Here is a 25,100-nt window from a genome sequence, read left to right on the forward strand (position 1 = left end):
GAAACACCATTTCCCGTGAAACAAGTTTATTTCTGGTCCCATGTTTTGAAATGATAAGACAAAATCAACTCTTGCCAAGGAGTTGTCGGCAGGAAAATTACACAAGCACTTACATAACTGATAAAAATGATATCATAATTGTAAAACTTAAAATATTTGCCACAAACGCGATGATTGGAATGATACACATTTCATTTAGTTATCATTTTCTTTCAAAACAAAGTTTGAAAACTTTATTTTTACTTTAATTGGGGACTCTCGCAAAAGGGATTTTTGAGGTAATAGGAACCGTAATTAATATTAAAAATGTGAAACATCTACTTTTTACCACTGTGTTCTGTTTAAGCTAAAAAACCAACAGCAGAAAACAGAGAATTCAACACAAGAATCGAATTAGATTGCCAACAGATGCTTTCCTTTCCATCTAAAAAATCCTCATATTACACAAGGCACTGTAATATTAAAATACAAAAACACTGGAAAACAGGCCATAAATGTTGCATGATAAATATTAACTCAACGTGTTTGGCCTTTCTTCATGGTGTTTTTGTTTGCCGTCGGTTTACTCTTTGAAGTTGATGCTAATCATTGTAATCTCCTACCGCAAATCGCCATGGTGATTAGCAATGTTACTGCGTCTGCGTGCGGATGCTTGCCTCGCAACTGGTTTCAAGGTATGGCATTCAACAGCCGACATACCAAACCAATAAATTCATTACAAGGAAAATAAATTGAAGAATTTTCCGTGTTGGTAACCAACCTCGGCGTAAGGGTTCTGCGAAGATTTGTGTTAACGAGTCAAAATCTCATAAAAAAAATACCAAGCACACCTGCCCATTTGTGCCAATATTGCTTTGGTTCAAAATAAGTTGGAATCAGTCACTCTGATAGCCAAACAATTACGAACTTCATGCTATAGAAATAATAATAATTATAATAACAATAATTTTGAATTTATAGTACGCCCTAGTTCCAACAAAGTGATCAAATGCGCATTAAAGGCAAGTCTTTACTCTCCCGATGATTGTACAACTGACTTGGTGGGCGTTACATTTCGCGATTGAAGAACTCTGCGCATGCTTACTTTTGAAACAAAACCGCCTGCACTATTTGGTGTGATGTTGTACTGTTGATGTTACGTGGAAAGCAAAACGTGCATACCGTTTAGGCTGGCTATCCATTCAAGCAGACAGCCTGCAAAAATATATCTCTTTTAAATTTCACAAGAAGGGTGGACTACCTGGAAAGGTGGTCCGCCTAACGAATGCCCAAAGACAGGATTTGATAGTGATAACTTGTTGATTTATTTCGTAGTCTTACACCACAGTTTAATGGAATGAATCAATCATGAGTGATCATTTTTACAAGTGTAAGTTAAAAGCATTGAGATTCAAGAAAACGTCCCTAATATTGTACGTGGCCGGATCTCGAACACGCTTCCACAATGCCATCTCAGCTGAAAAGCCAAACCGGTGACAAACAGTCCCGGGTTGGCGGGCGTTGTTTGGAGACAAGCTTCGGTTAACGAACGATTGAAATTACATTTCTAAGCTGTAGAAGTGCGTAGGCCTTTTTTTTTCATTTTCTGTGTCTTGTTTTCTTTTGAAATTTTAAGGATCATCTTTTCCAATCCTACTTCTTATCTCTTGTCAGGTTATTATAGAGTTTCGCCACATAGAACACTGCTAGTTGATAAGGATACTGGCTCAAATGTAAAAATGTATTATTCTTGGTGTTAATGTGATTTTATGGATGATGATTGCACTTGATGTCATTATTTATTATGAACTTACTATGAAATTCCTTAGATTGCATGTAAGATTTAGAGTTTGGGGTTGACGTCATAGTTAAGCTTAATCCTGGGATCAGCACACGCCTGTTTGATTACACCCCTAGTATGTCGATCAACTCCGGAAATTTTTCTAATATCACGCCATTTTCAAATTCCAGCAGTCGCAATATACCCCGCCAGCAGCCGCCCACGAAATACAAGTTGCCCAATAAGTACCATTTAATTACAAAATAATAGCGACACAATTGGTTGCTATGTGGACAAAGAGGTGGGGTCGGATTCAGCCAATCGGAGGGCCGAATGCAAATGAGGGGATTGCGTGTGCAAATGATGCGTGTAAGAGATTTATCGTGCGCGTGTGCTGTTTGCCTGTAAGCGGTTGAACTTTGCGATCGGTCAATATTTAGAGGAAGGATGACTATTGGCCATTAGGGCGAAAGGTGAAGCAAGCTGCAACCATAAACAAATTTTGCCAACGAAATATCGTATATTGAAAAGTTCACCATCACAAATTTGAAGAATGTTATCGTTGTTTATTTCAAATTGCTGCATAACAGTGAGTAAAATGCTCTATCTCGTATAGATCATTTATATCGATCAGAGAAAGTTTTTTTTATTTATGATTATAATTCAAGATTTCAAAAATATATACTGAGCGCCAAAATCAAGATTTTATCATAATGAACCAATGCTCGCACTGAACAAAAACTTGTTTAGTCCACACACCGTGCCAAATCCGTCACCTATATACTAGCAATCTCTACCATTCTTATTGTTATCATATGTCCCCATGTCGTCAAACTGACCCTCAGTAATCTAATCACATGCAATCACAGAATTGTAGCTCGGCATTTGTTCTGCTTATACAGTTGTGCCAACCAATCGATCACGAGCAATAGAACTTATAGCTTCCACATCCACGGACAGAAAAAGATGAACTCAGTTGCAGTCAATGTTTTCTCGATTTCCCATTGTGGAGTATCAGTCATAATTGCTCCACTTTACACGTTCCCCCGTCGCCTATTTAACTTCTTTTCAAATCCCCAACAAAGGATGGGCAAACAGTAGGCCAACAATCCGCCAAAAGCGGGTCCCCGACACGACAAACAAACCCCGGCCGCGGCCGCTACGCTGCAAAGCAAGCGCGGTGGCTCACGGGTAGGAAAGGGCGCGCAAGGGTCGCTCAGCTTTGCGGGGCCGAACGCGTCGATCTTACCGCTGTTGTGGCAGTGCGGAGCGGATGGTGTGAAACGCTACCGTGCGGTGTAAATGATTAACCGCTCTTAAGTCGAAATGTAAACACGAAAAGAAGGGGGTCAGTTAGGGGATTAATATTTTTCGGGAGTGTTGATGTCTGACTGGCGCCGCTGGCGTCGCCCAGGGGAACAAGGTGAGGTACCGGAATTTTCAACAATTATTCTTTCATTTTGAAATAGAAACCGTTATCACGTTTGTTTGGTTTCACCACAAAATTCTCCTTTGCAATGCATGAAATGTATTGACGACAAAAACCATTCATTATTTTAAAATGTACACACATGGGCGTCAGTTGGTGGGGGACGGGGGACAGGTCCCCCCCCCTTCTAGGTGGGGAGACACTATGTCAATTCCCCCCCCACACACACACACACACACTTTTTTCCAAAGCCTAAATGAAAATTTATACCTTGCAAAAGCATTTGTTAAAGAGACTGGTCAAAGTAGTCAGAAATTGTCTCAGAGCACACCACAGAGCACCTATGCTCCAAAAGCTTTCAGGGCCCCTGAGCGGGCCCCGGACCCCACGCTGCTCAGGGCTTCGCGCTTCACGCTCAAATTTTGTTCTGATCAGGGCCATGTCCCCCCCCCTTTTCAAAACGGATTAATGCCTTTGTGTACACATACCATGAGAATTTTTGCATAATATAGGCGAATTCCACGTTTAAATTTTTGTCCATTTTGGCCATTTTATCTCCAAGCATATTATTGGCTAATTCCTTTCCCAATATTTTGCGAAGGGATCACAAAGCATTTGGGGTTCCCAAACACCAGGATCCAAGCCTGTTCAATACATTATACCCACGTACACGAGTCTTTCTTGCGCACACAGAATGTTGAAAATGAAGTCACGAACTGTGGACGTGCAAAACCTTGACCAATTTTACAAATCTTTGCAAACTTAGACAAAGACGAACAACGAGATGAGACAAAGACCTGGAGAGGGCGCTATATTCAAAGTTGCTGAGGGGTGCACCGCAGCAAATAAATTCCCATAGACAGCAGTGATAAGTCCCCATATTTCAAAAACATTAAAAAATATTCAGAACTCTCACAGGCTGCACAGAAAAATGATGTTTGACATGTCTTCTTTCATTTTCCTCTCAATTTTTAGTAGGTTGACCAATGAATTTTTGAGAAATTCTCACCCAAAGCAGACCACCCCTAAAATAACGGAAATTTCACTGCCTAGAAAAGTAGCTATTTTGAAAATGCATCCCTCTACAAAACAGCTAAATAGTGCCACTTTCGGACCTGATTGCAACCAAATTGCTCAGAATTGGAAGCCCTGAGTCCAGGCCAGAGATTCAGTGCCATATTTTTCCAACTCTCCAATTCCATGGCTCTTCTGAGTCTATAACTTTTATTAATGAGCTCGGCAGATATATTTCTGGCCTACTTACGTTGGTGAACCCTGAGAACAATAATTTGGGGCAAAAACGACTTTGTTCAGCTCTCTGTGCTGTTCTCCATAACTTAAAAATGTAAAAAATAACTTAATAACTTAAAAATGTCCAGCCACTTTTAAAATATGGATACTTTTTATTTTTTTTCTTTTAATTAAATGCTCATCAACTCGCTGCACTGCTCTTACAATAAAGGTAGAACTTATGCGTGTCAGCAAATGCCCCGGTCGTTTTAGAGACAGTAGCAATAAAAAAACAAACAAACAAATAGAGCAATAGCCGAATCAACAGGGAAGAATAACGTGGAGCAATTCAGCCGAAACCCTTTATTTTTATACATTAACTAACGAATTTACAAACTAAATCGGCAAATATGTTCGAAAGCTGAACAACACAAAGGCCAAACTTTCTCCCATCTCTCAGGAACAAGTAGAAACAAAAGTTTACCTCCCCTAAGCTGTCAACCTTCAAGTCCTCCACAATAATCTTTGCCCAATGGTCTTACAACGAAAACGATTAAAAAAAACTAGTCTGTGTACGGCTTTCAGCTAGTTTTAGTGGCCTTTCCCAGCAACGTGCTCAAGTACCAGCCGTTCTTGATTTTACCAATCGAGTTGATTTCATTTCCTTGTTTACCGTTTCAGTAAACCGCAAACCAGAAGTCAAGTTTGATTGTGTACTCTTCTCTTATGGAACTGTATGCCCATCCTAGACCCTCCTGCGGCACATTGGGGTCTGGGGGGGGGGTAGCTGGCGGCAGGGCGTCTGTGATCGCCGTGTCATTGTTATCAGGGCTGGCCGGGCCGGTTCGTTGACACCCGTATAGATCACGGAAGCCGGGAATTTAAGTCTCAACTCTGACTGAAGAATCGACAATTTGCTCAGTCAATACTTGAGTTTTACTTTGATGTTTGAATGATAGATACCGCTACCGACACTAAATACTATGTTCGACACGCATGATGTCAACCAAAACCAGTATTAAGGTTGCACTACACCAAATGCTATCCCATAAACAACTGTTCAAAATCGGACCGAAACAGCGCCGCCTGTTGACTCTTGTGAAGAGGTTGGCCTTCGTTTTTTCACTAGAAATTCAAGATTATGGAAAGAATACACTTTTCTTTTCAATTTCATGGGGGTTGGCCACGAATTTTTTTTTATTTGCCTTTCAACGAAGATACCCCCAAAATAGCAGTAAAACTAAGCACTCATTTCTGAATGTAGCCGCCCGCCTCTATCCTAAATAGGCCCGCAATTTGGGGCTTTTTGTGAAAGAAATGCCCCGAACTTGAAACTATCAGATGGAAGGGCTACTTAATTATGTTTACTTCAAGCGGAAGTCGTATCTTTTCTTAAGTTTTCGAGTATTCTCTCCTCTTTCAACCTATACTAATCCTAAAATCCCAACGGTGCTAGTCTTTGTTCCAATCAAGACCTTCCTGTATTTTATGCCGCGGTAGACTGGTTCCCGTCCCGTGTATAGTCTCCAGACGTCTTACAGACGTCCTCCAAGCGTTGGGACCGGTAGCGGGTAATGAATCCGGCAGAATCCTGCCGGTTTAATGTAAATGAGGACACAATGCCCGCTCAATACACAAATCAAGCAGGAGCTGATAGAATATTTTGCTTTTCGTTCTTTGTTGCAGAAAATAACTTCACCATGAATTGTTCATTATCTAAAATTTAACACAATGACCTCTGATTTGACCTAATTGCCACGGAATGATTTATTGTTGATAATCATTAAAAAATAAATTACCACACTTTGATAAACCGAGGCTTAGCAAGGATAGGTACTTGTGTTTCGTTCGCCTCGCTGCTGAAACGTATTGCATGTTTTGCATTGCTATTGGCCTGAAAAAAATGTCAGCATCCAAATTGACAGGTCTTAATCGTAAATGTTAAACCACAGCTAGCTAGCTACCGGTCCCCATATGGTTGCAAGCCAGTAAGAGATCCAGTGCAGACCAAATGATGATTTGTAGGCTTTCAAATTCTCCACTATTAGAGCATTTCGTGGCACGTAGACTGGGTGGTTTTTCTGGTTAGTAAAGAGGATGGAATCTAGGAGCCGGACTGTCCGCGTGTATTTCTGAAAGTATCAGACAAAATGGGGCCCTCCAAATGGCTTTATTTTGCAATGGAGTGTGGGCATCAATTTGGAAAATGGCAATGGGTCGCATGATTGTTTTGAGGGGTGATTTTCTCCGGAGAAGAGTATCTTCAAAAGTCATCTGTAAAGCCATTGAAAATGGAAAGGAAAATAAAAGTCTGGGAAATGAGCTTTAATTTGATAGGCCTATAAGTCTTGAACTCCTACGAAATGTGTATATTCTTTTTCTGATTGTTTGAAGTGGGGATATTTATCACTGTTGTCTATGGCAACTGATTAACTGGTATGTACCCATGTAATATAGGTACGGGGACCAATCCAATGCCGCGGTTACAAAATTTCATTATACCGCAACGAACCCACATAATATTATAAACGCAGTGAACGAATCTAAGTAAATACAGCGCCCTCTGTAGTCTGAATTTTCAATTTCTGATGAAAGCAATGCAGAAGTCTTCTGACCGAGCTAAAGCGGCCAACATGCAGTTAGTTACTAACTGTGCCAAATTTGCTATGAGCCGGACGGCTGGAAGACTTTGCATATTAAAGGTGGAACTGGCGGGGGGGGCCACCCCGAGCATTTTTGTCTTTTGGGGTACAAAATAATGAAATGCAAAGTCTTTGGTTTATTTTCCCTTCCATGTAAAAGCGTGTAAAATGAAGCCACGCCCTTTAAAAACTACATGAAAAATTGCGTGGAAAAAAATCCAATATGTCTCCCCCGAAAACTCGTTTGTCCCCTCCCCCCCCAAAAAAACGTGGTTCTGGATCCGTTTACACTTCTACACAATGTTCACACTAAAAAGTCTCAAATGTCACGTTCGCCTCATCATTATCGTCTAGTCATCACTTTCTTTCGTCCCATTCATCACACATTGTTCCATAAAGACGCCTTTTCCATATGCGCGTCAACATGCACTTGCTTCAAGCGTTGCGTACCCGTCAAAATTGTCCCTGCAGCGATCTGCGAACTGAACGCAACGCAAACGTGTATTTCTGTTAATGGAGTCGATTTTTGTGTCTGAGAAAGTGCAATACATGAACGTATCGTGACTAGCAACGCACCCAAAAACGTACATATGGAAAAGCGCCTTAATACTGGCTACCACTAATAATTTCTTTGAGCTGAAATTGGCTAGAGAACTGACACTGACCTGGTCAGCACCAAAGGAGTGCGCATGAAAGAATTTGCACGAAATGTAACTGTAGGGATCATGGTTGCAGCAGTAATTACTTCCAATACTTTGCTTGTCCTTCACAAGCCGTAAAGGTACCAGCTAACACTTGCAATGCACCTGTACTAGCCCGTAGGAAACAGTGCAAAGTCGGACCGAAATAGCGCCGCCTGTTGACTCTAGGGAAGAGGCTGGTCTCCAGTTTTTCACTGGAAATTCAAAATCACCGCCAGAAGTTCACTTTTCGTTTCAATTTTATCAGGGTTAGCTAGGCGATTTTTTTATTCACCTTTCACCGAAGATGTCCCTGAAATAGGCGTAAAACCATGCGCTCAGCTCTGAATGTAGCCGCCTGCCTCTGTGCAAAATAGGCCCACAGGTTTGGGCTTTTTGTAAAAGAAATCGCCCAAATTGGAAACTACCAGTCCCCAAATCGTGATTTATCGAAATATCTCTATGATCCCTCCTGATTATGGCATGTCTTATTGCAAAAACCCTGTGGGATCACAAAATTCTAATGAGCACTCGCGCAGAAATCCAAAGATTTGGTGGGGTGCATCCCTAAGCTTTCGGCAAGGAGATGCGAGTGAAATAGCTAGAGGGCGCTATGATGGGTTTATGTTCAATTTTTTAACGCGGGCAAAGTGTCGGCAATAATAGAACATGGCCGTGGTCAATCACAGTATCGTAATTTATATTCTCAATCTCACTAAGTAGCGCTAGTCACGTATCTTTGGGCGACATATTTCAAATCATTGGTTATCTTGATCAATTTTGGATGAACGAATAAGTGAGAATATTTTCAGCAATGAGGAAGAAAAAATCAAACTGATAACCGCCGCTTGTGTAACGCGGCACTGAGCGAGTTCCCGCGTCTGGCAGAAATGTACCCACAATGCTCCGTGCGTCGTTAGCTGTAACCCTGTGTGACGTATTTCCTTCACTAAAATCTGTACTAGGCCATCAGCCCTTCCCTGCAGCGCCTTGTTCGGGCGCTGGGCGACGAGCGAAGGTTTATGGTGCTGATCTTCTATTGTCCCTTTGATTGTTTTGCTGTGTTGGCTTCATTTCACAGAACGGCCGGCCATCCTTCACCACATCTTCAACAAAGCTCCCTGGCATGGTAGCACCCGTGTTCCAGTCCACGCACCAGCAGCTGGCGTTGTTCAGTGTGCATTGCACAGGTTCCCAGTGACCAGTCGATGTGCAGCTCGGATAGAAAGGACAAACCGACGGGGGACAGTGGGTTTGAAATTCATCCCTCCAGGCTTTGCATGAACGGCACGGGGTTGCTGTGTGGTTATCTGCAGGAGAACACATTTTCATTAATGTGCGGGCTCCCTAATATTTTTGTAACCCTGCATTTGGTCCTGTGGGTACGCATCTGGGGGTAAGGTTGAGATGCGACCATTGTCAACATTGGTCGATTTTGCTTGGTACCCAAGCACAGGTGGCCTCTGAGAATTGGCCAGCAGCCAACTAATTGTCGTCGGCGCCCATAATTAAATGTGATTGGTGGCTGCAGTTTAACTCCTACGGAGCGAGGTGCTGCTTGTTAAATAAACCAATCTTCAGAAAACATCTAATGGCGTCCTCATGTGATGCAAATTACTCACCGCAATTCCGTTCGTCTGCCTCGTTCAAGCAGTCCACGATACCGTCACAGCGCCACCTGTTGGGTATGCAGTCGCCTGGCGAGCAGTTGAACTGGTTCGGCGCGCACTCTGCGGACGAAGGCAGGAGAGAAAGAAAAACGCGGGAAATTGAACCATGGATTATGACAAATGCGCTCCAATTTTGTCAGGTGGTCGTTTCTGAAAACCTCTTCCGTTGCCTTCGGTTTCTCTTCAGTTCCATTTCTTTCCAAATTTTTTTTAATTTATGTCATATTTAACGAGGGTAAGCTCCAATCTGTGCATAGCACTGCTTTCCACACAGACCCTCATATTTACAGCGTGAGTCGAATATGGCCCACATCTGGAGAGAGGAGACAGTGAGAAGCAGTTACGGTTTTAGAGGTGAGAGGAAAACCCCGGGAAATATTCTGGATAAAACCCACGGAATCAGGCAGGGACTGAAACCCCAATCCACATGTGGACCGAACCAGGAATTGAACCCGGGCCGCAGAGGTGAAAGGCGAGGAAAGGACCACTACGCCACCATGACTTCTTATAAAGTTGAAAAGTAAACGTTTTTATTGTCTGAACACAGCTTTTTATGATGGAGGTTGGCAAACCAGTGTTTAATTCAGATAAAATCATCCTACGCACCTTCATAAATTTTTGTTGTGGAGATTGTCGCGTTCACACCAGATGCTTGCGTTGACATCTTTTTTCCAAAAACTAGAAAAAATAAAGTAGGCATATTTCCCTTTTAGATTCTAAAACACGTATCAACTTCTTGAAGATCAATCACTCATTTTGTTTTAGAAACTGCAATAAACATAATTCATGAAGTCCAATTAACCCTCAGAGACGTCGAGGTGTTTTGGACTCTAACAGTGCTGAGGGATTATCCACCAAGAGCTCAGCGTCATATTTTCAATCGCTATGAAACTAGGGATGCGTGTAAAAATACTCATTATTAGAGAGAAATATGAGATTTGAATTCAATATGACATTGTTGGCCCGCCGGCATTGAGCACGAATTGGAAAAAGGATGGATTTTTGGCTGACCTGTGTTGAGCGAGAATGACAGGTCTGATTTTTACCAAATTAGGGTCAAACGACTACCAGATGATACTGGAAATATTCAAGGTTCAGCGAGTGAAAGATTGCACTGCGACGCGTGACGATGTTGGAGAAAATTTTGAAAGGGCGGAAATCCAGTCCCCGGCTCTTTTTCGGTTTAAAAGAACGCGATGACTGACTCTATCTGTCATATTACGTCAACCCAAAAGTAAGTCGACAATTTTATGATCAATTACACAGAAGAAATTTGTGTACTATCACATGGTAATCTACACATTAGACAAACGCCTGGTAGTCACCTAAAACCAAAGCTATGGTGACTGCAGCGGCAAGAAAGAGCGCCACCGCGATGCCGACCGCCGCCTTCTTGCACCACACGATCCGAAGGTGGCGCTTGAGGGAGTGCGTGGTGTTACGCAGGTCGACGCTCCCCTCCTCGGAGTCACGGCGGGGGAGGCTGAGAGCGTACGCCAGCTCCACCGCCTCCTGGTCCTCCTCCTCTGAGGGCGTAAACACCACCTGGTCGTACTTGGACGGGAGTTGAACCTGGAGAGAGGCGGGGTAAGGTTGTCAAGGTAGAGGGTGCTTTGGCACTTAATTACCCAGGCTTACTCGAGATGTTGTCATTCAGAGAAGAGCAAAGAAACAAAGACCCTTGTAGTGAGGTTGTTTGATACTTTAACAGCGCATGGTAGAAATTAAAGCACGTCTGGCATGAAACCAGAAGATTTAATCTCGAGTTACGTTGTGTTCTTGAAATTCGAACCGGCTCTTCGGTGTGTGCTAATAATTGTGTGCTGACGTTTTTAATGAAATTAACACTGTGCTTATAAATTATCATAAAGATGAACAAAGAAATTGATTGGAGCAGGATTTGAACCTGCGACCTCTGGAACACCGCACCAGTGCTCTACCAACTGAGCTACCCAGCCCTACGTTGGTGGCTCTTCCCATTTGTCAATATCTCTGTTCAGGGGCGCTAGCCAGTTCTGGCACCCCCTGAACAGAGACATTCCCAGGTTTCCCAGGTTGTATCGTGTTGTTGGGGTGTGATCCCTGACTACATGGTGTTTCAGGTGGCTTCTGGTTAGCTCCCCCTAAACAGAGATGTTGACAAATGGGAAGAGCCACCAACGTAGGGCTTGATAGCTCAGTTGGTAGAGCACTTGTACGGTGTTCCAGAGGTTGCAGGTTCAAATCCCGCTCCAGTAAATTTCTTAGATCTCAATTTCTATATTATAATCAATATAGAATTAACATTGCAGTAATGCAATTGCGAATCGCCTCTATGGTCGGGTTCGGGAGGCCTGTTCTTGACACGACCTGTTCTTGACACGGGAACCACGACTCAATAACACTGTTCTCGGAACAGGATCACACACCACCTCCTCGTCAGGGTTTTACAGGAACACATGGAAAAACTCGTGAGAGTTTGGTTTTTGAACAGCTGCAAAAAGTAGAGAGATGGCTCTCCAAAGCCATAGATAATGGGAAGTTTTGCAAAATCAACATTAATCATTTTCCGTAACACGGAAATGAATGTTCCTGATTATATAGAAAAGAATTCACCCCATCCAAACATCCAATAACGTAGCCTACATGGACGCCGCCATGTTGCATGTTACTTGTCACTAACTACCAGCGATAACCGGTTGTTTGTTCCCGGTGTTCGAGCGGCCGACCCACGAACAACAAATCGAGCTGTTCGTGAACATACGGGACAAGCCGCCCGAACTCGGCCCAAGAGTTTGCAATGCATTGGCCAGTCACAATGTGCGAAATCTGTCGACCCTTTCCAAATGTTCATTGGGTCGATAGAATTCGCACATCGTGATTGGCCAGCGCGTTGCAAACTCTTGGAGGCGCACTATTGTGAATCTCCCGTACTGATCCATGTCTACGTCTGTGATTTAATGGGTATCTACGCTTTCTGTCTGAGAGCAAAAGCCTAATACAGATCCCATTGGAAGGAGTTGCCTTCAGATTTAAGTATGGAGTGGATAGGCGTACGTCACTGGTTGCTATACGTGATGTAGCTTTTCTGTGTAGTTGCGGAAAACCTTTCTGAATTTTTTGTTTCCTTTTTGTTGTCCTCAGGAGTCCATAGACTTTGTAATAATCAGATTTTTTCTGGCATAAACTTTGGACACTTTGCAAACTTGGAGTTTCGTCAAACTTTGTAATGAAATTTCTAAGCAGTGGGAGTGCGTATAGCCCCCCCCATGAACTTTTATTGGAAACATTTATCTTTTCCCACGTAACGTCCTTTCGCTAGTCAAAATTAACCAAGATAACTACAGACTCAAGTTTTGCCCAAACAAAATTTTAAAGGATAGATTGTCCATGAACAATGACGTCTTGATAATGATGTGCACGTATTAAATAAACGAGAACCGTAAGGGTGCATTCCACCAAATCGTTGCATGCGAGCTTTTACAATAGGACATGCCATAATCAGGAGGAATCACAGTAATAAATCTATAAATCCCGAATATTGGTCTGGCAGTTTCCAGTTCGAGGTATTTCTTTCATAAAAGCCCCAACCTGTGGGCCTATTTTGGATTGAGGCAGTGGCTGCATCCAGAGCTGAGCGCATAGTTTTACTACTATTTGGGGGGTATTTTCGGGGAAAGGCGAATAAAAAAATCCCATGGCTAACCCCTGTAAAATTTAAACGAAAAGTGAACTTCTAGTCATAATCTTGAATTTCCAGAAAAAAAATGGAGGCCAACCCCTTCCCGAGAGTCAACAGACAGCGTTATATCGGTCTGATTTCGCAATTTTTTATATGGGCGCGCATTTGGTGCATTGCAACTGTAAGTTTTGGGCTTGGTTTGTGGGTAGAATGGGATATGGTCTACATTGAGAGTGCCATCTAAACGTTCACAATTTAAGGGCCAATAAATAAAGAACTATCCCACCGGATTTGGCTCAATCTTGGAAGTGAGAGTTGGTATAGGTGAAACTTGAGGTGACGTCATGATGACATCATTCTTGGTTAACTCATACCAATTGAGATTCGGATGCCTTTTACATACAGACAACTCGTAAGGCTGTCACATTTTTAGCTTAGTGATACTTTGACCCACAGACCTTTCTGTGATGTCAGATAAAAATGGCCGTAGTAGTCAGAATACCTACAAAGAGTCTGTTTCTCAGACAAAGCATTTTGAATTAGCAAATCTTAAATCAGTTTTCGGTATCCTAGGCTACAAGCACTTATGTACATATGTATATTTATATCCAAGTACTGATGTCTCTATAGATATGTTCTGCCTCTCTCTAATTGGTCACTCAATGAGTGTGTCAAACTTGATACTTTACCTTGTGTTTCTTCGTGTTCTCTTGATCAGTACCCATAGTAACAGTGACGTAGTTTGGATCGTAGTTCCAAGAGTACATGAACGTCCGAGTAGCACTTTATCGCACCTCTAAGCTCAGCTGACTGGCAAAAACTAGGCCTATGTGAAATTCGATTACACAGTTTGACTGGTTACAGCTTTCACGACATGGCGGGCAGAATATCCCAGCTCTTTTAGCAATATGTCCACAAAGTTTGGAGATCGAAATATCACTGAGACGCCATCTTGTTCAAAAGGGGGTACAAGAACAATAATACTGAACAGAATGCCGAACGCATTATGTTCGAGTGATCAAAGGTCGCAGGTCGTCAATGCAAACCTCTATTGACAGTGCGAGACAAATACAACCCTAACTCACCGTCGGATAACGAGCCGGCTATTTGTACAGCCGCTGGGAGAAGTATCCTGAAAGTTTATCCACTCCATCACACCGCTCCCCCCCCCGGTTCGTTTTGTCACAGCGCCCTCTAGCCTCAGTCTGTGTCAAACTCAAAACTTCAGCATCTCAGTTTGTAATGTTTGCTTTGTCTTGACAATTGAAAATTCTTGCCAAGAAACTTTTAAATAGGCTTTCCAATTTCTCGTCAAATTGTCAGAAGCACTACCTGCAAGTCGCAGGCTTCACCAAGGTTAGCATCCTTTTTCACTCAAACTTAAATGCGTAACTGCAATGGATTTTTCTCTGCAACTTTGTACGCTGTACTCTTCCTCAATGTGTGAAAACTCTTATAATCATACTTGGTTAAATGCATTGCAAAGTGCACTTTTCAAAACTTGAAACCTTATCTATGCTTCTATGGACAATTGATGGCGCTATTGCCATGATGTCATCTAGGGAAGACATATACAGTTCAGTGCACAGGTTTTTCTGTTCAAATTAGGAACCTATAATTATCTTACTAAAACATTTCAGAGAAAAAGCTTGATGTTTACTAATTGTTCTGCACTTAAACAACAAGGAATTAGCAAAGAAAAAAAAATGGGTCCAGTAAAATCCACAAACGTGCAGCACTTTTTTGAGTACAAACCAAGTAGAAAAAATCAAACAAAGGTTAAAACGAGGATTAACGATGTATTTGTAGGTTTGTTTTCAAATAAATCGATTGCAGCTACCCTTAAAGCGTGAACCTCCACCCCATCTGATTGTGGCTGAATTGTGCATTCCTTTTGATGTTGTTGTTATTGTTGTTGTTGTTTTTGTGCTGCTGTTATCAAAACGATATCAACAATACTAACAGCAAAAGCTACCAAGCCACAGAATATTGAAGATATCAATATAAGAAGCAATGGGAGCAGCAACAGATGGAACAGCAACAACGACATGACAGTTATAACAACATCAACAGCGGAAGCAGCACAGCATCAGGAACAACAGATGGAACGTCAGAAGCAAAAGATAGAACAGCAGAAGCAACAGATGGAACAGCAAAAACGACATGACAGTAATAACAATATCAACAGCAGAAGCAACACAGCATCAGAAGCAAGAGCAGCAGTGACAGATGGAACAGCTACGACATGGCAGTAATAACAACATCAACAGCACAACATGAGAAGCAACAGCAACAGATGGAACAGCAACAATGGAAGCAAAATCAATATCCATTAAAAAAAGATCCAGTCGGAAAAAATCGCTTTTAAAAATATCCGTGCCACATCAGTGTTTACCGTATAAGAGAACAGGAATTCAGCTTTGTGTTTTTACAAATTGATGTAAGTTTCTGATAAAGTTCTGACTAATTTTGCGAAAATGGGGCCCTAGAAACTGATCAATCATTCAGTTTTTCTGTTATCTCTTCTAAAGGAAAAATAATTGCCTCGCTGTGGACTTTGGTACAAGTGATAGCTGGCAAGCGATGACATATTACCGGGTAGATTGGTACTACGCCACAGAAAGACAAAGTCTACTACGCAGAAAGGACCACATATAGAGAGTTCGTAGTCCATTTGCAGATTTCAGTTGGCCACTAAAAACAGGACAGTGTTTTTGTTTTTGGCCCGAGTTGGCCGAAGAGGAAGTACACAAGTTAGACTGGAAGAAAACGGTTTCACATCGTGAGTATCTCTTTTTTTTTAAATTAAGCTCAGATTAAACATGGAATCTGGGCTTATAAAGCAGCCAATTTTGTGAGTGCTGTGTTGAATTTTCTTTCACTTTAAAGAGGAATTTTCACTCCTGACTGTTTGCCAAATGATTAGTTTGCCGCTTAATTAAGTTTGATTGCAAGTATAAATTGTGGTGTTTAGTAAACAGTGCATTGACACTTATGTTAGTATTTTTCCCCCAAAGTTTCCATTTGGCAAGCCCACCTGTTCTCTGTTACTGTCAGAATGTACTGATTGTTGTTTTGAAACCTATTCTCATTACAATGTTTTATCAGTGATATTAGAATTGCAGCAGTGTCAAATATATTAATTTTTTCGTATGTACTTCAGCAAAAATGTGTACTCCTCTTTCGTCGGGCGTTGCCAGGAAGGAGATTAGCTCGTTGGAGGTTGGCAAAATACCTAACGCTTGAAGACTGACGGAATTTTTTGGAAGGGGGGGAGTCATCGCTTCATAAGGTTGTCCTCCGAAGCGCGGTGTGTTTTCCGTTCAAAGACATCTGTTTGTATATATCTGTCTTATATGGAGCGTATGATATAGCTACAGATGTCAACATTTTACGTAGCATAAGCCCGATATTTGAACTTATCAATTAACTGCCGAACACTACAAGAGCAGCCTTGGAAAATTTCAGTCCCTGCACGAATACCGTTGAGGCTGTCAATTGTTTAAAATAGTGACAACAGATCACGAAACATCACGTATGTACACGATGTAAAATTTTAGTTTGCACCATCACAAATTTGCACAATAATTTTCCAATTTTAGGGTTTCGTAAATTAGTCATTGAAAACGAAATTAATTGCTAGGCATTGAACTCCCCGATCAGTGACAAATAAAAGTGCCCGATGCGATCAGCTATCTCAGCTCGCAACCGCCACAGAGATTACGGAAATGATAGATAACCCTCAGTACGCCATGGTGCGTGTTCGTTTCGTAAAAATGTGTTGATTTTTGGCCGATCATTGGCGGGGTACAAAATCGTGTCCATCTTGTGCTCGAGCACAGAGTTGCGCAAATGGCTTTGAGAAAGCCATGGTTCATATTACCGTTCACTGAAGCTAAACAAACACTGATGTCGAGAACAGATGGAAAACGTTTTGAGGCAGTTTACTCAAAGAGGCCTCAACTTCTGTAGTTCTTGTTAAAGTTTGCCGTTAACGGGAATTTGCCTAATGGGGGATCTTAAGTTGATTTATTTGCTGAAAAGCCGTTGTTTTGGACACCAGAGTAACCATGTCTGTTAAAAGTATGTAGCCAGGCTAGTTGTTAAGTATTCGGAGCTAAACCAAACCTATAATGAGGGAAAATACTTCTATCTTGTGACAGAAGTTTTGGAGTTGATTGTTTTTTGTAAATTTGCGATCGATTTATTATTCCTCCATAGTAACCTGTAGGGTCTATACGTATCACTTGTTGAAATGTTCTGTTATAGGTCATTCTTGCATGGTGCACATCATGTGTGAGCTGCATTCATGACAAACTCATCTGATATTTCACATATAAGTGCTGGAATAGATTAATGAATAGAAAGGCCAGTTGCGAAATATGAATACGTGATAATGCCTGATAAATTGCACTATATCAATCAACACGAGTAGCGATAAGGAACCGTTCGATTTGAAATGCGTTCGTGCGCAAACAATGCAAAGAGCGGCTTTTGTGGAAAAAGAATGCTTAAAGGCAATATCTGCTATTTTCGGATTGCTAAAAATCAACGGGATGATTATTTCTGCTTTGGGAGCTGTCTAATCTTTTGTCGCAAATCTTTGAGAAAAAAGACCTCAGTGTTGTCCGCATTTTCCCGACATTTAGCAAATTGTTTAATTATAGAATTCAACGAGGGTATTTCTTCACGAGGATAGGTCTCGTAACAGTTAATGCCTGAGCTCCACCTTCAGGCATACCGCGCACACTTTTCAAATTCTTTTAATACCTTTTTGGTTGGGTGCACTCTGCAGGTATATAAGACTGCTGCGCGCATTGGGCGTTGGTCATTCTTCCGGTTTCTTTATATGTATTTTGGTAGCCACTTCTGCGTTTGGATTTCTTTGCCTTAGCCGTGCACTCCCCTCCAGCCTTGCACCTGCACTGGTCTTATTACTTGGAAGAGTTACCCGATATTGTAATTTATCTATATTGGTTACAATATTGGTTACAATATTGGTTACCTTTGTAAATACTGATTTGCTTTGTGTGATTTCAATACTAAAGTCTGTCTTGTTGCTGTGAGAGTTGTTAGTTTGCATTCATTTTCCCACGCCCCGGTATGTTATACCAACGGGGGATGTTTGTAGATGACATGAAGAGGGTTATTTCCTGAGTGAATGATTTGCACAATGCACAAATATGAATCGTTCTGTTCATGTATTTATATTATACAATTCCTGAATAAATCTGGATACACTCCCCTACTGACCAATTCCCTGCATGAGTTCGAACTTTTTTGACTGTTAATATAAGAGAGGTCGATCGATCGATCGATCCACTTACCGAGGGAATGGAACATTCCATTTTTGCTGGGCAGCTTGCACCATCCTTTTGGACGAACTATGCATGACACGTGTCTGACGATCTCCAATCAGATGACAGGATTCAGGCGGTGTGCATGCGCAACAAACACCGACGCATCATCGCCATTGTTCATAACTTCTCTTTCTGTTGCTATGCAAACACAATATAGAAAATGCATCCTTATTTCCTGGAACAAAATTAGAGCGTTGCGGAGAGATAATTTTTCAGTTAAGTTTTATAAAGGAGTTCGTGTAAGGTAAGTAGTAATAAAAATTCTTTCGAAATTGCCACCACACAATTTTCCAAGAGTTCGAACCGTGGCGACGTAGTTTTTGTTGTATTAAGTAAAGATAGTGCACAGGTGTTGGAATTGATAGTAGCGGGCAGTGGCATGAAACGACCCCATCTAAATGATTTATAGATGTCTCTTATTCGGAAACAAGGCGATTTTTATATTTGTGGCACAAAACACACAACATTAATTCTTTAATGGCTTGTGTGATCCCATTACCGAATAATTCCAGATATCTGGGTCATCGTCTGTTTGATCTGCTTCAATGAAACTTTTTTTCGGAAAATATAAATCAACAGACAATCTTTTTAACCTGCTTAGTGTTCGTTTCCCCAAGTGCATGAGAAAAAGAAAGAAAAAGCGACCGATTTATCTTTCGTTTTTGCTAACAACCAGGCTTCTTATCGGCGATGCGGTGCCTTTTAATTATCATCCCGTGAGATCTTTATTCTGAACAATCGCAGCTCGACTTTTTTGCCGGTATTCGTGTATGAAAAATGAAAGCAAAGTACAACTGCATAAGTCAAAGGGAAACGAGTGAAATTACGCAGCCAACCGTATAAGGTTGCTGCCAATATTACGAACGATGACATTATTCATCAGATACGACTCGAAAAAGCAAAAGAACGCTGAAGATTTTTTTAACTTCAACTTCTGTTTTCATTTATTTATTCAGCTAGTCCTCAGTGAGCTGGTTAACAAGACAATATTTAATAAAAATAGATATTACTGCGGTTGAGAGATACTTGAATAACTCCAAATATTCCTTCTGTTTGATTTTCCGACAGGCAACCACTCACTATCAGCCACCCACTTTAGCACACCTGACGTCAAGGAAATATTCGCAGAGTGTTTGTCCCAGCTGCAATTTCCGCGTCACAACGTTCACGCCACGCCTGCGCTGTGGCTGTCAGCTGAGATCGGCAAGTCGCCCTCGTTTTGGTTGTGTAAACATCCACGGAGAGGTTCGTGCTTTGGGACAAAATGGAAAGCCAGCGCTGATATATTCTCCAGACCTGTAGCTTACATTCATCCCCGATGGAAACATGTAACGGATGGTAGTTAGATTAAAACTACCTACTGGGAAGTGATTTTCTACTGTGTGCTTTCCATAGAAGTCACATCTCCGCTCAGCTTCCATCGTTTTCTTCTCCCAATTTGCGCCAAGTTCTCTTGCCAGGCAAGGAGCCGCTTCTTCAGTAGATGAGTAAGTGACTCACGACCATTCCCGTTTCACAGCAATCACTTTGGAGTCACTGAGGAAGCCCCACCCTATGAACTTTAAGTGGTGACCCTTGGAACTTATGGAACTTTGGGAACTTACTTGCATAAGGCTTTTATTCTAACTAGTTATTGAAGAAAAAATTGTCCCGTTGGGACAAATTGTCGACGACGACAAGTTTTGAGTACATTTCTGATATTCTACAATGACTTAAGCGCGACTTATAGAGAATGGGGTGCATAATCAGAAACCTCCCTACGTACAATTAAACGTCTGACCTCTCGCTCAAGAATTACACGAAATTGTGAGCATCAAATGTGAATCTGAAAAATGAGTAAACCTGGAACGTTTATCATCTTTTTAAACGGTGGTGAGAAAGGCCTATGCTACACCTGCTTTAAAGGGCTTCCATTTGTATTTTCGAGCTGAAGAGGTTCCTTTCTTGGGATATAAAGAGAAGGTCTCGAACAAAATTTGACGTCTCGTTGGAATTCGGGATCCCTACAATCGCTTACTTCTGGCTCTTGCTGTGGCAAGATCTTCGATCCGGTCCCCTCTGACAATAAAGAATCTGCCTAACAACCCCACTCCGCTCTTCTAGAAACCGGTGCCCCGCAGAAAGAACATTAATTGAAGCAATAATGAGGAGGTTTCGATATTATTAAATACAGCAAATCATCTGGTACATCTGATGCAGTCATAAATCCCGGGGGATGGACGGTGCTTTAAACCCAAAGACGCGGCAAGTCTAATGACCCAGGCTCGTGCGAGACGCGCTAGGGACCTGACGGCGATCTACAGTCGGTTGCGCAGAGCGTCTGTATTCCACATACTGCACCGTTGGTTGCAGTACCACCGTGTTTTGGAGTGGAGCACTCCAGAAAAATCACACCAAAACGTTATGGATTAAATTGATACATGGGGGCGTTCGATGTATAAACGGCAGGCCAGTTACGAAGCCTTGGTTGAAGAAGGAGGGACAAGATTGGAAACTCGCCCCTCGGTTCGGAAGATTTATGCCTGTTTGTATCCGGGCAGTTAATGATTAATGTCTTGCTATCAACTTGGAAGGTTCCATGAAGAGATGTTTTTAGTCGGTGACTTGCTCAAAGTGGCACCAGAATTGCACATTTGCCGATCAGTTCTGGAATGTGGTCACACTTTAGATAGACTGACCACATATCTAGTGCACCCGGTTGATTTGGCAGGTTGAAAGCAACAATCACCCGTATCAGTCGACAGTTTTTTTGAAAAAAATCTAGGAAGCTTCAGATCTAATATGGAGTGCCCTTCGTGACAAAACTTGGTTCCGCCCGCTTCAACGCAAACTCAGGTAAACGTCGAACTTTAGTAATGTACCATGTATGTTTCATGTGACAAAATGTATACTCGCTCGAATGGTTAAACACTTTTGCTATATTGAGAAGACTGCAGTTGATCGTGTAGCGTTCGTTCAATTGCGATTTACTCGCTAAAAAGCGGCTTCTGCCTCATACCCTGTAGGAGTGGCTTATTGGCGGGGGCGGGAAAATGGACGAAAACGTTTCTGCAGGGGGCTGGATAGCCGTTGGGTTGTTAGTATTTATCGGCATGATCGCCATCTTTGGTAACACACTCCTCATCTACCTGGTAATCGTTAAGAAGGAACTTCGAGAAAGTCTGAATTATTTTGTGTTGAGTCTAGCCGCTGTCGACCTGCTCACAGCATTGATGATTATGCCCCTCCAGAGCTACCACAGCGCGGTGGATCTTTACACAGACGGCGCCCTGTGCGTCTGTATTAATATTCTGGCCGTCATGGCTGCCATGACGTCCTTACTAAGTTTGGTCTGTGTGACTGTTGACCGCTACTTGGCTATCAGCCGACCGCTGCGCTACGTCACGCTCGTCACCTCGCGTCGCGCTCTGTGCGTCCTCGCCTTCCTATGGTTCTACTCGGTGGGCTTGGGTTTGCTGATCTTGATTCCAGACGAAGTGAACGTTGAGCCTCCCGTCGGCACGAGTAACAGCACTTCCTCCTGCAATATTGCGACGTTGATTGGACTGCCCTACGGCTATTTCCTGATGTGCAACTTCTTCATCCCCATCCCAGCCATGTTCATTATGTACGCGCACATCTTTTTCATCGCGCGTCGGCACGTCAGGGCCATCCACGACGTGCGGCGAGTCAGTTGCGTAGACCCCGCTGTCCCTCAGCCCAGCCTCGTTAGGCAAAATGTCCGAATCGCTGCTGTCCTCTCCATCATTACGATCTACTTTCTCGTGTCGTGGACGTCCACTATCGTCATCTTGGCGGTGATACGGCACTTGCCCGCGTACGAGTTCGAACTGACCATTGTATACAAGATTATCTTCTACACCAACGCGGCGATCAATCCTTTCCTCTACATGTTTCACCACAAGACGCTTCGGAAGTATTTGGTTGAGACAGTCCGGCGGAAATTGTCTCGAGTTCCCACGGCGATGGTAGAGCCGTCTCCAGTGGTATCCACCGTGTCGTTGGAAGTGCCTCGGCCGCGAGTTAACTCCTTGTTTGAGCCTACGTGCAGTCGCAGGCCGTCATTTCGATAGCCCCAGCATCCATGTCATTGACAGTTTTCACTGCTATATTGCCGATTTAACTTACTCACCAAGTATCCACCAAGTATCATCTTTTAGACAGGATCCACTACCAACGGACGTTTATTATATTCATGCAACCTGGTGCACCAGCCAATCAGAGCCGTTGGTCACCAAAGACAAAACGCCGTTTATTGGTTAGCAGCTGTCATGTGACTGCACGCGTTGAGTTGACGCTCACTGATTCGTCACAATCAGGAGGTCAAAATGCTGATGTCTTGCATATTTAGTCACTGAACCTGTACAAAGAAGGTTGCTACTTTAGATAGAATTACCACCTCCACCTGAAAAATATTGAAGATACAAACATTTGACAATATATCCATAAACCGACAAAACCCTACCTTGTTAGATTAACACCATCCGGAATTTCCGAAGAATGATCATAGCTCCATTCTGAAAGAAGAAAGACCAAAAGAATTCAATTTCCAGGCGGATGAATCAAGGGCAGTTCGATATCATACCGCAGTACTTTCTGGTGGGGTTTATTTTTAATCGAATTTCGATCTCTTCAATGATTTGGAAGGCACGATTTCCAATGTTTTATTTTGTCCCAAACATTTTTTTGAATGTTGTATTTATTTCAAGGAATATCCCGTCAATATTTCTCTATCATTTATAAAAACTACGTTTCTGATGGATTGGTATAACATTAACTCGTTGAGAGTTAATGCATATTTATGGGGAATAGTGACAGCCGGTTATTTTAGGTATCCTGCCGAGCAGATCCATCAGGTTTAGATAGATTGCTTGCTGAAATTGTGGGAACGTGCAGATGGCGTAATCTGCCATTGCAAAGGTTAATGATACCACATTTGGTTAAAATTGGCAGCGATCTACGTGGATGCTTTTCGTATTGATCCAATATTTCTAGCAACACATGTATATGAGCTTTGCCGGGCCTTAAAAAATTTCATTAAGTCTGTAGAAATATTTTCAAGTGAAGAGGCAAAATGATAAATTTGTGATGTATAACGGAAAAACAGGAAAAATGGGCATGTGTATAAGAACCAGTGTGGTGTTTGAGTCCTTAACAAGTCCCTTCACAAGTCCAGTTAAATGTTCCTTCGTAAGGCCAGTCATAAGTAACAGGGTGAACAATGACAAAAGAATGCTTTTGTCACAGCTCATTTGAATAGCTTGTGAATTGGCTCAAGACCGAATGACTTGTGTGGGACTTAAGGGACATGCAGGGACTTATGAGGGACTCGAGTAGGCCTGTTGATAAGGAGTTACAACCAACCCATATGGCGAATATCAGAAATGACGTCAGTATCACTTGTGCGTAAAGGTACCAGCATAGGATAATATTTAACCACAGTTGAAGGGGATCCTATTGGTCCAAGACACGCACGTGATGCCGTGCTTGTGACTGCGCAGCACAACAAGCGCCTGAAGGATTAAGAGGCATTTACTTAATGATTGTTCGGCTTCACGCTCAAAAAAACTTGGAGACCTACTTTGAAGATTGCAGATCTGCGAAATGGTTTCGTGAAAGTTTTCTCTAGCGAGAACAAAGGCAACACAAAAATTGGTTGTCTACCGCCCTCTAACATCTTGAAATCCCCATCTGATGTGGTGGTTATCAGAGGACCCCTTAAAGATGCAATTTCCAGTGGAAGTTTTCTTTAAAAAAAATAAGCGTTTACTCTTGACACAAATCTCTGCAGAGCGCCAAGGCTTTAACATTTATTAATAATTATCAGAGGCAACGGTCCGTTTTCTTTTATCTTACAGATTCTTTACTTGCTTATATCTGGCACACATTTTTAGTTGGTTACAAAAAAATATTTGTTGTCAATATTGTTTCTCTTAGGGGATATACATATTAGTTAATTTCACATCTACTTTATATTATTGAAAAAAATTGACGCACATTCCTGCTCTCCCAATCAGTTCGAAATAATCCATTACTGTGATCGGTCTAACTTCCTAACCGTTTTTAAACGTTACTGAGTTATTGTACAGTTATAGTTTGCTTGAGTGTAAAATAGCAGATGGTATATTTCACATGATCGAGAGAGGTTGTCCGTTGCTTCTGTTCATCAGTTGTTGATCCCTGTTGTCAAAATTCTTTTAAAACCTGCTGCTCAGAGATAACAGTTTTGCGATTATAATGCCGGCCGTGTATACAGATCGCGTTGTGTCATAAATCGTCCGTGCGTTCATCTGTATGCCAGTCGAGGTAAAGTTAAACAGCCAACCTATTTCAAGACACATTAGGCCTATGCAGTGTGGAGTTGAGCTGTTCGCTTGACCTGCATTCTGACAGTTGTAAATGCATTTTGCGCTATCTTGCTCGATGATAGTTGACTCGTTAACGTTCGTCGGTGAGGTACGATGCTGGATGATCATTATTTTTGTCGGGGAAAAAAAGGAAACTTGCCTGGCCATTATTATCTGACCTTTGGATCAGAAAAGTATCTTTTTTGACTAAGCTTCAAGCCAACACATCACATTTATCACTTTTATTGCACATAAGTGCTACGAGGACCCTCTTGATGAGGGATTTCCTCTTTAGAATTATTTATTATTAGCGGACTGCAAT

At 42.1% G+C, this 25,100-nt stretch overlaps 2 protein-coding genes and 1 non-coding gene across 3 annotated transcripts; 1 reads left to right on the plus strand and 2 right to left on the minus strand.

The window, feature by feature from the left end:
• Window positions 1-7,177: 7,177 nt before the first annotated feature.
• Window positions 7,178-14,054, minus strand: LOC110985785 (uncharacterized). Its single transcript, XM_022247099.2, has 5 exons — window positions 13,761-14,054; window positions 10,736-10,982; window positions 10,017-10,088; window positions 9,363-9,470; window positions 7,178-9,050 (listed from the first exon to the last, which is right to left on the minus strand). The coding sequence occupies exons 1-5, from the start codon at window positions 13,836-13,838 to the stop codon at window positions 8,761-8,763; spliced, it is 795 nt and encodes a 264-aa protein (XP_022102791.2). The 5' UTR covers window positions 13,839-14,054; the 3' UTR covers window positions 7,178-8,760.
• Window positions 11,296-11,368, minus strand: Trnat-ggu (transfer RNA threonine (anticodon GGU)). Its single transcript has one exon. It is a non-coding gene; the product is annotated as a tRNA-Thr (tRNA).
• A 1,620-nt stretch (window positions 14,055-15,674) lies between the features above and the next one.
• Window positions 15,675-24,573, plus strand: LOC110985758 (adenosine receptor A2a-like). The gene is made up of 2 exons (XM_022247040.2): window positions 15,675-15,853; window positions 19,500-24,573. Exon 2 carries the CDS (start codon window positions 21,464-21,466, stop codon window positions 22,502-22,504), a length of 1,041 nt encoding a protein of 346 aa, XP_022102732.1. The 5' UTR covers window positions 15,675-15,853; window positions 19,500-21,463; the 3' UTR covers window positions 22,505-24,573.
• Window positions 24,574-25,100: the final 527 nt, after the last annotated feature.

This window comes from Acanthaster planci, linkage group LG02 (genome assembly GCF_054643075.1).
Source record: "Acanthaster planci isolate LZ-2023a linkage group LG02, COTS_SCS, whole genome shotgun sequence".
Lineage (NCBI taxonomy): Eukaryota > Metazoa > Echinodermata > Asteroidea > Valvatida > Acanthasteridae > Acanthaster > Acanthaster planci.